This window comes from Pinus tabuliformis, chromosome 1_2 (assembly GCF_031772625.1).
Source record: "Pinus tabuliformis cultivar Carrire ecotype Pingquan chromosome 1_2, CPIR1, whole genome shotgun sequence".
In the NCBI taxonomy this organism is placed as follows: domain Eukaryota; kingdom Viridiplantae; phylum Streptophyta; class Pinopsida; order Pinales; family Pinaceae; genus Pinus; species Pinus tabuliformis.
Genome location: NC_142298.1, coordinates 407948496 through 407962904, shown reverse-complemented (window position 1 = coordinate 407962904; position 14409 = coordinate 407948496). Strand labels below are relative to the sequence as shown.

The 14409-nt window shown below is 38.6% G+C and overlaps 1 protein-coding gene across 1 annotated transcript in view; it reads right to left on the bottom strand.

Moving 5' to 3' along the window:
• LOC149206068 (uncharacterized) overlaps nt 1-14409 on the bottom strand; it is an 83570-nt gene that overhangs the window by 68375 nt on the left and 786 nt on the right. The window contains exons 2-3 of the mRNA XM_089397582.1: nt 10488-14211; nt 10245-10379 (exon numbers count right to left, since the gene is read on the bottom strand). Coding sequence (XP_089253708.1) covers nt 10245-10379; nt 10488-14211 — 3859 coding nt within the window. The remainder of the gene's footprint in view (nt 1-10244; nt 10380-10487; nt 14212-14409) is intronic.

The window sequence follows — 14409 nt, the reverse complement described above, 5'->3', positions numbered from 1 at the left end:
TTTCAGAACCATAACCATAACCATCTACATAGACCGATCTAGATCAACACAATACATATAACATCAATATCATAATGCAATAACCTTAATCATCAAGTTAACTAACATAAAATAACAAGAAGTTAACATATAACATACTCATCAACAACATATAACATAATCATCAAGTTAACTGTCATATAAAAACAACAAGTTAACATATAACATACTCATCAACAACATATAACATAATCATCAAGTTAACTAACATAAAACAACAACAACAATGCATACAACAACAAGTTACTACCATGCATGACTATCTGACACATGCATATGACCGCACTCACCAACTAGCATCTATCATGCATGTAACCACAACAATAATAAAATGACAAGAATGTGCATAACCCTAATGCTTATAACAACCATTAACCAACATACCTGCATGCCCATCGTACAAACCTGTATGACAATCTAATCTTACCCCGAGGTCCAATGTTGCAACCTCGGTTTGATGATCTACATCTCCTGCTTTATCTCACCCAAAACAATAGCATCATAACAACCAATAGCATCATGATGACACAAGAACACAACAATTATCATCACAATGCATCTCTAGCCTATATACATGCATAACCATAACCATGAAAATACATGTGTAATAACATATAAACATCGGCATGCATATACAACTAAAATGAATTCATGGCAAGCACATCCCGAAAAAAAAATCATCAACTCCTACAAGGAAACACAATTGTAACAATGACCACTATCATGCATACATAACAAGCACTTATACAACCTACATGCATGCATGACAAACACATTCCGCCCATCCAGTTCAAGTGTTGAACCATGCTCTTATACCACTCTGTGGTATCGGATATCACCCAAAGATAACAAAAACCAGAAAACACCCAAAGAGAACAGAACCCACTCTAATACCACTCTGTAACACCCTCCTCCCACATACCCAAGCTAACCGATTCACTGGCTTAAGCATGTGATGAAGAGTTGCTATGATATGATTCAACCTCCTAGATCACCTTAAGGAAGTGGAATTGACACAACAAAATTTTATTGACCTTCCTTAGGAGCTATAGGACCCACAAGAGCTAAACCACCCCTCTAGGTGCCCAAGCCTTGAGTCAAATTTCCTTTTCACTGAAAAAACTCTTAGTTGCATGCATAAGCCTACATGCATGCTACTATAGGTCACAAGTCGCTCCCACAAGCTTGCAAGGGAGAGGCTACAATATTTTTCACCAAGTTTTGTACCAGAGACCAAGATATTTAGGCCACTTTTCAGGGCTAAGATCCCGACCACTACCCAGAACTAGATGATACTTTCCAAAACAACAAATGACATGAATACAAAGCTTCTAACACAAAACTTGATCAAGGACTTGACCTAACCAAGCCCAACCATGACATACATTTCATCAAACACATGGAAAACATATAATATATAGGTCATGAATGCATAAGTAAACATAGGGGTCTAAAACTTATTTGAGAATCACCAAGGAGGTCTAATGCCCTCTCATAATAGCTGCAATAACATCTATTAGTCAATGCATTCATCAACCATGCATATATTCATCAAACATGTTAAGGTCCATAGTCAATGGGCATCATATAACTAGCATAGATACCAATATATAAACCATGGAAAATCAACCATAATATCACCATCATAATCAATACATATGCTCTAAATAAAAATATAAAATACCTCATATTAATATATGAAAATGCCAACCAAGTCAGGGACTTCCACATACGACCCAACCATAGACTAGGTTGAGCCAAATCTTTCTTTAGCCAATCACCCCCATGCCATATTCCAAGCATGAATGTGGGATCTCTTGGAATAAATCAACCTAAACCAAACCAGGGATTCCAAAGGCCAAATCACCTCAACCCTCAACCAATGATTCCATGTCATGGCCTGACATCACTAACCATCACCAGATCGGTCTCTACCCCAAGTTGTCCAGGGCTCTAGAGCGTTTGTTCCAACCAAGGCATATTTCCTCTTGCACTTTCCTGCTTTTCCTTTGTCTTCTTTCTCGAAATCCTAGGTATGCCACACTCCTCCAATAGTGCTCCAAGAAACTCTAAGTGTCCAAGAGTATGAGAGAGAGAGCTCCAAAACTGAACTGAAAAAAAAATTCTATGAACTGATCCTTAGAAGCCTTTTTATCATTAAGGCACTTATTTTCTTCATTTTCCATTATTTTTCCTTCATTTTACTCCTCACATGCAACTTGTGACATTTCACCTTCCTTTTCTCCTCTTTTCCTTTATTTTCATAAATAAATGCCAATAAATGTCTCTTTGCCTTTCCAAAGCCTTTGTCATTGCCTTTGCCAATTTCTTTTAGCTATAATAACTGAAATGATCACCCACTAGGATGTTCTTCCTAAAATTCATCTTGGAATACGTGTCCCGTGACCTTGGTATTATTTTTATATTTACATGTATTTTCAACCAGTGTTGTTACATGCTTCATTTGTCACAACTTTGGTCACAAATTAGTTCATTGTGTTTCTTATAAAACAGTTATGACTAGAGAAGCAAGAAATCAACATAATGCAAATAACTCAAATAAGTATTCTTATAATGTTTTCTCCCCTCTTTAGAATGAAGTTAAATGTTCTATTTGCAATAATTTTGGTCATGAAGAAACTAAATGCCGAAGAAGGATGAATTCATCTTATTAACATAAGCAGAAGTCAGAACCTCCTAAGGTATGGAAAAATAAAATTACTTCCTTTGAAAATTATGGTCTAACATTATATCTAGGAGATCAAGAGAATCTATGGTACATTAACAACAATTGTTCTAAGCATACCATAGGCAACAAAGATAATTTTGTTTCTTTTAATGAAATTAAGAAATAAAATAATGTGACTTTTGGTAATAATTCACCTGCTACTATTAAAGGAAAAGGATTTGTGGTATTAAAAGAAAAGGTCAAAGCTGAGAATGTATTATTTGTTGATGGGATAAGACATAACTTGTTAAGTGTTATTCAAATGTGTGATCAGGGGCATGAAGTTATTTTCAAGTCAAAGAATTTCTTGGTAAGAAATTTGGATATAGGTAAGACTATAATCAAGGGAGCCAAAACTCAAGGCATTGTCTATATCCTAGAAGGTTGGAAAGAGTGTTTATTTATTAGAAAATCTGAAGAAATTTGGCTCTGGCACAAAAGATTGAGACACCTCATCTTTTTATCAACTATACAAATCATGCAAGAAGGGAACAGTTCGTGACTTTCCATACATCTCTCCACCTAAAAATAGTATCTGCAAATCATGCCAATTTGGTAAGCAATCCAAAGTTTAGTTCAAAGATAAAGAATGCACCTCAGGTAAACCCCTTGAACTTGTTCATACTGATTTATGTGGACCTATGAGAAAGAATACTCCTCATGGTGAACAATACTTCATGTTATTAATTGATGACTTTACAAGAATGTGTTGGGTCAGTTTACTAAAGTATAAAGATAAGGAATTTGAAAATTTTTAAATATTCAAGGCTATGGTGGAAAATGAATTAGAATTAAAAATTAAATGCCTTAGATCTAATAGAGGAGGAGAGTTTATATTATATGAATATTTTAATTTTTGTGAGAAACATGACATTAAATAGCATTTTTCCATATCTAAAACTCCTCAACGAATGGATTGGAAAAAAGAATGAATAGAACAGTTCAACAAATGGCATGCGCCATGCTTGATGAGTCAGGAACACTTCACACCTTCTAGGGAGAATCAGTACATATAGTCATCGATATACTCAACAAGGCCCATGTTCGAGTAAATAGTGATAAAACTCCATACGAACTCTGGTATCGAAAAATTGCGACTATCAAACACTTTAGAACCTTTGGATGAAGTTTTTTTATAAAGAAAAATAATGATAAGATTGGAAATTTTGAATCTAGAGATAATGAAGGAATTCTTCTTGGATATTCTTCCAGAAGTAAAGGAAGTAAATATTATAATAAGAAGCTCCAAAAGATTGTTGAAAGTATAGATGTTATGATTGATGAAGCATCTACGGTGATCCAAAATGGATCCTAAAAACCTCTAAGTCTTCATATACATAATTATCGGAAACACTATAGCATGGGAAAAACATTAAGAAATGGTGGAAAACAGAGTAAAGCGAAGGTCCAAACAGGATGCACAGGAGCTGTCAGATTAGACCGATCAACAATCCAGATATAATCGGCATTGTTGTGCCTTTGAGATAGTAGTAGGTCAAGCTACCAATGCCAGAGCATCTAAAATAATTGTTTTGGGGGTTTTTGGTTTTAATTTTGGAAGACCAATGAAAGAAGATAGATGTAGGATTGAAGTAATTAACCCTTTGGGATATATTAATACTTCAACAAAGGGCTGCTATAAATCATTACACGGTGATATAGATCAAAATAGTGTTGAGTAGAAGACAACAAAAGTATGATTATCACAGTTTCTAGACTGTAAAACAGAACAATCATAAGTTGGAAAACCTTCTGAACTACATTCAAAAGATTCAAGGTAGTATACTTAAGCTTACACATGATGCTAATGATTTATTGATTAGAGGGGATTAGCTACACAGACAATTGCATTAATCCAATCTCTTAATAGATGATCACTTCAGGAGCTTATAGGAATCAATTGAAACTCTAATTGTTCCTACCTAGATATCTCTGTAAGTCATAAGCATATGAAGAAAAACATGATGATTGAAAACTGGAAAAACTTACAGGATAACACAAACTATGTAAAACCAAATTCAGAATCCTCTATTTTGTATTAAGGCCCCAGAAAGACTGAGTACAACAAGTATCTACAAAAGCTTCCTTCAAAGGTGACTTCCAGGTTCAAAGTGGAACCAACAGTCACAACTTTACAACAATGCTATGAATCTTGAACTCCGAACCCATAACATCTCAAAAAGAGAGTTATTTATACAACAATGAAACTAAGAAATATCCTAAAACTGTTTAAGATTTATTCTAGGAAAGGAGAAGATCTTCATGCAAGAAGATAGGGGCAGCTATTGAACTGCTTCTTGCTGTCCCCTTTTATTCAGGCTGTGCTAGCTTCATTTGTCTGATATTTTTCCCCTTTAGCTGATTTTTTGTTTGTATCCTCTACGCTGGCTGATTCCGTTAAATCCTTTTACTGATATTGCTTTAAACTCTGTAACTCTCTTTTTGATCCTGTTGAGTAAATTTACTGCGCTCCTTTTAGGTTTTACTATGTTTTTAACAGTAAATCTTCATATTGCGTCTTCAAACAGTTATGCAAGTTTGTTGTTTATAAACCTGAAACAACGGTCTTCCCTGCAAAACACAGAACTCATTAAGAAAAATATGGCGACAGAGGAGGTCGTGATGGATTTTTTGAGCTTTCAAAGGCTATCGAAAGGTGTCCGGGAGGTATTGGAAGGTGAAAACATGATTTAATGGCCGCAAAGGCATAGTTGGAGCTGTGCTGTGTAAAACAGGCAAGACAGAGTAAAAATTCCTTTTTATGGGTTAAAAGGAAAAACAGTCTTCTTTTGCATTATCAGGCAAACTTTTCGGGTGGGAAATTCCTGTACAGGGAGCGTACCCGAAATCACCGAGGGCCGTTGGATCTAAAAGCCTTAGATTGGACAGTGGTGAATTGAATGAGTATGGATGATAAAAATGGCGGGAATAGCTTAAATCTTGGTTAAAATGTGATTAGCAGCTTAAATGAAGGTTTTGGGTGATTTTCGTGTTTAAATCAAAAATCGATTTAACACAAAAAACCTTTACAAATCGCGTATGGCAGACTTGAAAATATATAAAATATGGCAGATAATGATATCGGGTCCAGCTAATATCGCATATCGCTATCGGATTTAGGCGGGGGTAGGCCTATCGCAAAGACATATAACAATGGGCAGATGCGACATGGCAATTAACTGGAATATATGTATGGTCGGGTCTAGGCTCTCATCGCGATCGGAGATCGGATATCGCAAAGGCAGAGGATGTATGCATCAGACGGGACTTGCGATGAGGGGCGGATGCAATGTGGCATGAGTTGCAATATATATGGGTCGGGTCCGGACTTGCCATCACATATCGCAATCGGAGTTTGCAATGCGGGGAGGGTTATTTATATGAAGGACTTTCAACCCGCTGATATTGCGATGTGATATTTATATGAAATACATAGTTTTTTAATAAAACTATAGTATATGGATGTTTAAAGGGTTGCGGATCCCGCCGATGCGATATTTATGAAATACTTAGTTTTAAAACAAAACTAAGGGTTTTCGGATATTTTAATAAAGGAGCTATATTATACAGGAAAGGGGAAACCTTAAGGATTTAATGTTATATGTTAATGTTAATATGAAATATGCGGGAAAAGGGAAAATGACTAAGTATTATGTTTTTATAAGTTATTTATTTTTCATATATGCATAATACTTAGGGTAAAACCTATTTTTGTGGGTTTTTGAGGTAAAAGGGTTTTAACCATAGGAAAAGGGATTTTTAATGGAAATGAATGATTATGAATTGAATGAAGGTAGGAAGGGGAAAGTAGTGAATATATGAATGAATAAAAATGAGGGGGGTCAATAAATTGATGTTGTAGACCTTCATTTGCTTTATGTAATTTCCTCCTGGACATAGAAACATATGATAAATGTGCATTTTGTCTAATCAATAATCAAACTGCTGCAACCTTTCTCTACTTACCCTTTGCTTACCCTATCATTTTTTCTTCACTTATTTAACAAAAACAAACTATCTAATTCTACCCTTATAACTTCAAAGGGCTCAGATTAAACTAATGAGCACCTTATTATTCTCTACCTAATTACCTATCTGCCAAGATTAAACGGTTTGGACATATCTTTATTCTCTAACTATAACATGAAATTTAAAGCATGAAGCAGTCAAGAATTGACTGTCATGGGTTGTGGCATTTAAAACAAGTTGCACACATCCATTATTTTGCAGAAACAGAGTAGTGGCATTTAGACTTGCTCACTTTCAGAGTTTATTTGTTTTCTTTATACCTAACATTTTCATTTTTCCTTGATTTTTTAGAGCAACTATCCTAACATTTTCTTTGATATGGACATCATCATCAAGATTTATTTTTCAACTAACATTTTATTCACTATTGTTATGTCCATATCCTAACTTAACATTTTTTGAAATATTCTATCTAATCAAAACCAAAAAATGCTACAAAAGGCATATTGCAATCGGCCGAGGCTAGCAGGAGATATCGGAGGCAGCCATATGAAAATCACGACAGCGATCAGTTCGAGTCAATGAGGACCGTCAATCAAGTGCGCAGATCAATGGTCCAGATTTTCTCGTAATATCGCAATGCTAAAAACATAAGGAGGACCAAGCACAGCCCGAGGACTATGTGATATGCGATTGCGATATATCGTATCGCGATGATAAAAAGGAGTGGGGCCGATACAAATGCGACTTGCAATAGCGAGACTCGACGAGTTTTATAAACGTGACTCTATAAGTCTTGAGTTCCGATATAAAGGGATTTGTTGGGCTTTTCTTTGTATTAGCGCATTTCCATATAAAAACAGGTGGCCACCATACCTGAAGGCGTTTTACAATGATTGTTTAATGCTCAGAGGGGATTTGAACAGATAAAGGCTAGGAGCCAGAGAGCTCGAAAGGGGAGACGAACAGACAAGTGCCGATAGGATTAAAAGCCACTCAATGTTAGAGACAGAGCAGGCAGTTGCTAAGACAGAGAGAAATCATAAGACAGAGAGCAAGAGGGAGAGTATGTGTACTCTAGTAGACTTGAATATTTCAAGTAAATCCCTGTTGTTTTGTCACTGTTGTATTGAGACTCGATTTGAGCTCACACTTGTAATAATCTACTCTTGAAGACATAATAGAGAGGTCACCACTAAAAGCTGGACCAGGAGACGTAGCCAAGAAGTCTGGTGAACTCCTTGATTAGTTGTTGTTTTGATGTGTGTGCCTATTATGTTTTTCTAACTACTCATTGTCTATATTATTTGCAATATTTTTGATGCGTTGCACTAATTAATATAGGAATTCCTGCACATGAGTCTGTAATACCTTAATATTGTTTTAAGATCTCATTTTCATATCAAGCGGTATCAGAGCTTTTGGTTTTGGTTTTGTTAAGGTTAGACAATCTTGTGCTGGATTTTGAATCCTAACTAGGTCAAAGCTCAAACTAGGAGAAGGAGAACTTGTTGAGGCTAATCCAGAGATTAGAAGAGTCAATCCTTAGAGGAGAATGGCATAAGAAGCTCCATTGGAATCAGAATCTTAGTTCATGGATAGTTTTATGGCCATGTGAGCCATGGTGGAAGAGATGTATCGGGAATTTAAGAAGGGTCAAGGTGAAAACACTTCAACACCCAAACCAGAAAAAGGAGCAGAGGAACCTTTTCTAGTTGCCCCTCTAGAGGGCAAAGGGAAAGGGGAAAAGCCTCCTCCATCATCTCCTCCACCATCACCTTCATCCTCCTCATCTCCTAGCCCTTATAAGAAAAAGAAGAAAACTTCTTTGATTAAATTAGATGTGCAGTTTGATTTGCCAATTTATGATGGAGAACTAAATGTAGAAAAGCTAGATAACTGGATAAGATAGGTTGATGTATATTGTAGGGTGCAGAACATTGATTCAGAAAGGAGAAAGATTCAGCTGGCTAGCCTTCGACTTGGAGGAACTGCACTAGTGTGGTGGGAAGGCAAAACACAAGATGATCTGCAAAGACATGGCAAAATCCTTTCTACCTGGAATGAATTCATTTATGCCATCAAAAAACAATTCTATCCTTTAGCTTATATGCAGCAGGCAATGATGGGTTGGAAAAATCTTCACCAGTTAAAAGGTCAAAGTGTACAAAGTTATACTCAGGAATTTAGAAAAAGAGCTTTAACTCTAGGCATATCTCTAGACTCACCTAAAACTTTGTTGAAGTATATCGGTGGTCTGCATAGCTATTTGAAGCATACCATTCTCATGTTTAATCCCACTAGCTTAGATGATGTATCAGTTTAGGCTACACATCTAGAAGCTAGAGGCAAGAATGTGAACTTGGGGGATAATCTAAACACTCTGTAAGAAAGAACAAGGAAAAGAAGAAACTGAAATGGAAGGAGAGGAAAATAAACATTGTACAAAAGGACAAACCTTCATGTAACCATTGCAAGAAGGACGGACACGATGAGGCACACTGCTGGTCTTTGCATCCAGAGTTGAAACCTAAGAAGTTCAATGGTAAGAAGAAAAATATTGTTGTTTCTATTCAGAAAGACTTGGGGTTAGACTCAGGTGATGAAACAACAACCACAACCACAAGTATAAAAGGTAAAAATTATGAAGCATCCACAAGTAATTCTGCACAATCTATTGATAATGAAAATAATGAGAGGAAAATACATGAGATTTTTCGTATTAGAGTCATTTCCAAGCACCAAAAGGTTGATACTTTATTTGATAGTGGATCACAAGTAAACTAAATTTCTGAAACAATTGTAAATAAGTTGGGATTACAAACAAAACCTCACGAGAAGCCATATCCATTAGGTTGGGTATGTGACAAAACAAAGCTACAAGTAACAAGACAATGTAAACTTAGGTTTGCTATTGGGTCAACATTTGTAGATGAGGTTGAGTTAGATATAGTTCCATTGGATATATGTGGTATTGTTTTGGGAAGTCCTTACTTGTATGATAGGAAAGCTATTTTCTATAGAGCTGAAAATAAGTATCAAATCACTAAAGATGGAATAGAATATACTGTAAGAGCTCATAAACTCAAAAATAACTATTCTCTCATAAACTCAAGGTAGATGAAAAGAATTGTGGATTCAAGTAAGCAGTTTTTACTAATGGTTGTAAAGGAAAAGAACCCTAATAAAACCAATATATTTGAAGGTTGTGATGCTTTTTTCCGGGGAAAAGAAAATTCATAATTTCATAAAAGAAATTACATGTTGTAGATGCCCGAAGGCATATGTTGTAATGTGGCACACGTCCACTGTTAGAGTCTAGATGCTGGAAAAAAACCCATGGGGTGTACAGTATTGGTGCAGAGACCATAAAAAAAGAGATAGTATCGCCTGTACATATATAGTTCCCTATCTACTAGAGTAAGTATTATATATATACAAAGATAAACATAATCATAAGTTCATGGACATAAAAAATAACTGATAATAATAGAGGCTGCTGCCTCACTGGAGTGCCCCATCTATATAAGGCCTGTGAAAATATTGGTATGTCCCTGCTGGAGAAATTTCAACGATCATCCACTCGCCTAGAGGACGATGCGTCGCTTCTTTCGATAGCTGGTCAGCAGTTCCATTTCTTTCCCTGTAGATGTGAGAAACAGATATCTGGTCAAAGAATGTTTTGAAAAAAACAATTTCTTCCAAGATATGCTTCAATGAGTATGCATGACAGACAGCCGTGTTGTTATACCAATCAATCACAGTCTTTGAATCACCAAATATTTGCAAGTTTCGACAGTTTTTCATAATGGCAAAGTATAAAAGGTGCCTCAGAGATATCAATTCGGCGTGGTTGTTTGTTCCCGGGCCTAGCCCCATGCTAATCTGAAAGTAATGGGTTTCTGATAGGTGAAATAGTATGCCGCCACCACAGCCTTGTTGTTGGGTGGCTCCATCAAAGTAGGCCCACGGCCTATCTTTATTAATCTGCTCCTGTCGAATGTTTCTGGGCTTTCCATGACTGTTCTCGTTTGGTAGTTCTGAGTATGCCGTGCAGATTATAGGGTGGAGAAGGTTCCAATTAACATGTCTGTCCTCAAATATGATGGTGTTCCTCTTGATCCATATATACCATGATACCAGGAGAGGGAGGTTCCTAGGCTTTTCCGCCACCACGTTACTCCACCACTGTTCCCACGCTGTGTTGATATCCGCCCCCTGCCAGTTCACATTTAAGTTAAGAGATTGAATGACCTGAGACCAGATAGTCCTGGTGGTCGGACATGAGAGGAATAGATGATGGGTCGATTCTTCATCTTGCAGGCACATCACACATCGGGACAGTCCCGAGAAAGCCCTTTTTTTAAGATATGAACCAGTGGGGACTTTATTTTCCAATATGTTCCACATCAGCAACCTGGTTCTTGGAGGAGCATTCAGTTTCCATAGAGAGACCCACCAGCTTTTGAGGTTCTCAGGTTTTCTGTCTTCAATAATTGTGTCATAGCCCATCTTTGGCGTATATTGTCCAGATTTTGAAAGAGCCCATATGAGTTCATCCTCTTCTGCCCTTAATCTGACATGAGTCTCAGCAAGGGCCTGTATATATCTCTGCCATACCTCATTCCACTCAATAGGGATGTTCCAGTGCTGTTCATTTAACCAGGCCTGAGAAAAGAAGGTAGAATTCTGCTGGTCGCCAATCTGTGATAGAAATTTAATACCTCTGTTATTTAGATAGAGCACCAAACCTTCTGGTAGTCTATGGGAGTTTCCGCAGCCCAGCCATGGGTCAATACCAATACGGACTGATGCGCCATTGCCAATTTTCCATAGCAACCTATCTTTTATAATGGGCAAAGCATTGAGAATGGCCCTCCAAATCCCTGAGATACCTTTTCGATTCCAATTCGGCCTTCTAATCCAATCAATGATGGTCAATGGCCAAATATATTTGTGGTGTATGACTTCCGCCCATAGACTGTTCTGTTTCAATAGAAGCCATCCTTGTTTAGCAGCCAAGGCTTGTGCAAAAGCCAGGAGTGATTTAAGTCCCCACCCTCCCCACTTCTTAGGAGTAGCAATTTTGGTCCATTTAACCCAGGCAAAGGTCTTGCCCTCCTTCTTGCCATTCCAGAGGAATTTACAACAAATTTGTTGGATTCTGTGTAGTATACCCCTAGGTATCCAGGCAAGTGACATCCAATATACCGGGGTGGCTTCAAGGACTGATTTTATTAGGGTAAGTCTTCCCGCTTTAGAGAGGAGCCTGTGATACCAGCAACTGATTCTCTTTTCGACCTTTGTGATGAGCCAGGTCCAGTTTGCAATCTTGTATCCATCAGGTTTAAGCCTGAAGCCCAGGTATTTGATACCCTCCAACAGATCAGTTTCTTGGAAGGAAAATTTCTGCAAGGCCAGCTGAGATTCCTGCAGGGTACATTCCGATAGGGATATGGTGGATTTTCCTCTGTTTATTTCCATTCCTGTAGCTCTGCAGAAAAGGTTCAGAATCTCATTGAGCGAGGTAGTATCCCGGACACTTCCATTTAAGAATATCAGGATGTCATCAACGAAAAGTAGATGAGTTAGGCAGAAGTGCTCCATGATTTTTAGTCCACTAAATCCCCCGCTCCTTTTGGCGGATGCTATAAGTCTGCTCAGGCCTTCCATAACAAGCAAGAAGAGGAGTGGGGATAGCGGGCAGCCCTGCCTGATCCCTCTGTCAATATTGAAAGATGTAGTGGCCGAACCATTAACGAGAATAGCAAATGAAACAGATGAGATACAACCCATAATCCAGGATATGAGAACAGGGGGGAAGCCCAAATGGGTGAGGATCATTTTCAGATAAAGCCAATTTACTTTGTCAAAGGCCTTCGATAGGTCTATTTTGAGGGAGATGCCCTTGAGGTTTTTGAGTTTGATGGAGTGTAGGGCTTCCTGGGCTGTACCAATGGCATCTTGAATGTGGCGGTGATGGAGGAAAGCGAATTGCTCCTGGGAGATGTGAGTTGATAGGATGGGCTTGATGCGGTTAGCTATGATTTTAGCAATAATTTTGTATAGACAGTTGCATAAGGAAATGGGCCTGAAGTCATTGAACGAAGAAGGGGAGTCAGATTTGGGAATCAAGGCTATGTAGGTGAAATTCATAGGGGGGTGAATATGCCTAGTGATTCTGCTTTCTTCTATGACTACCAGTAGATCCTCCCCCAACAGCTCCAGGAAAGCCAGATAGAACTCCACAGGCCAGCCGTCCGGTCCCGGACTCTTATCTTTCTTGAACCACTTTAGTGTTCCTTCCAGTTCCTCCATGGTGACCGGTTGAATCAAATCCTCGATAGCCTCAGGCTCAACAAATCTAGGAAAATGTCCTGCCAGGTTGATAATATCCGGGAGGTTGATGACAGTCGGAGCAGTAAATTTCCTTTTGAAGTGTGATATACCCAATCTGGCTAATTGTTGGTGCATTGTGGCCCATCCTTCCGGTTCACTAGGCAGCTGCCATATAGTATTAGAGGCCTTTCTGCCATTTGCAAGGTTGTGGAAGAACTTAGTATTGCTATCTCCCGCTTGCAACCAAATGGCTCTGCTTTTTAACCTCCACTGTTCTTCTTTGTCTTGTAGCAGCTTGATTTTTTGCTTTTCCAGGTTGTTCAGCAGTGATTTTGAATCCTCCGATTGGAAGCCAAGCCCCCTTTCATCCATAAACTGTGCAATCTGTAACTCGATATCCGAGAGGTGCTGATCGTCTCTCAATCTCTTCCTCTTTGCCCAATCCTCAGTCATGATCCTGAGCGCTTTGAGTCTTTCGCAGAAATCAGCCGCCTTTCTCTGTGCCCTCAGCTGGGGTTGAGATCTCCAGAAATCCGTGACTAGGTTGATGAAGTCTGGATCTTGCAAATGGCCAGAGAAGAATTTGAAGGGGGCGCGGGGCTTCTTTGTTGGTCCACTGACTTGGAGAAAGATGGGAAGGTGATCGGATAAACCGCCTGTGCCTACCCATTGTCTGTACAGGGGTAGTTTATGGATGAGGTCTTCATGGATAAGGAATCTGTCCAATCTCCGTCCCAATGCAGCTTCCCCCGTTCTCCTGTTATGCCAAGTGGGGACCTTCTTGTTCATGGGAACATCAACTAGCTTGTATGAGTCTAGTAACGTACTCATCTGCTCCGAGATTGGGTCCAATTGAGCATGATGTCCCCAGGATTCCTCCAAACCCAAGGAGAAATTTAAATCTCCGCCAATAATGGTAGAGTTTGTGACAAGATTATTTTCCAATAGATTGAGCCAAAAAGCCATTCTGTTCTGATTTGGGGCATAAATGTTGATAACTTTTAATGTGAGCCCAAGTTCCCCCATGAAGATGTCCATTCCAATGAAACCCCAACCGCCCCAGGATGAAATGATCTTGACAGTCCTGGGGTTTATGCCAATAGCAAGGCCACCGGATTTGCCGTTCGCATCCAAACCTTGAAAAATCCAACCCGGCAGGATGGATTGTAGAGTTTTCACAGAGTTTTCCGAAGAGCATAGAGTCTCCTGTAGGAAGAGGATGTCACATCTGGATTCCTGTGCTAGCCTTTTGAGAGCCAAACGCTTTTTGGGGTTGGCTAATCCCCTGCAATTGTAGGAGAGCCAAATCATGGGGAACCAAGGGCAAAGGGCTC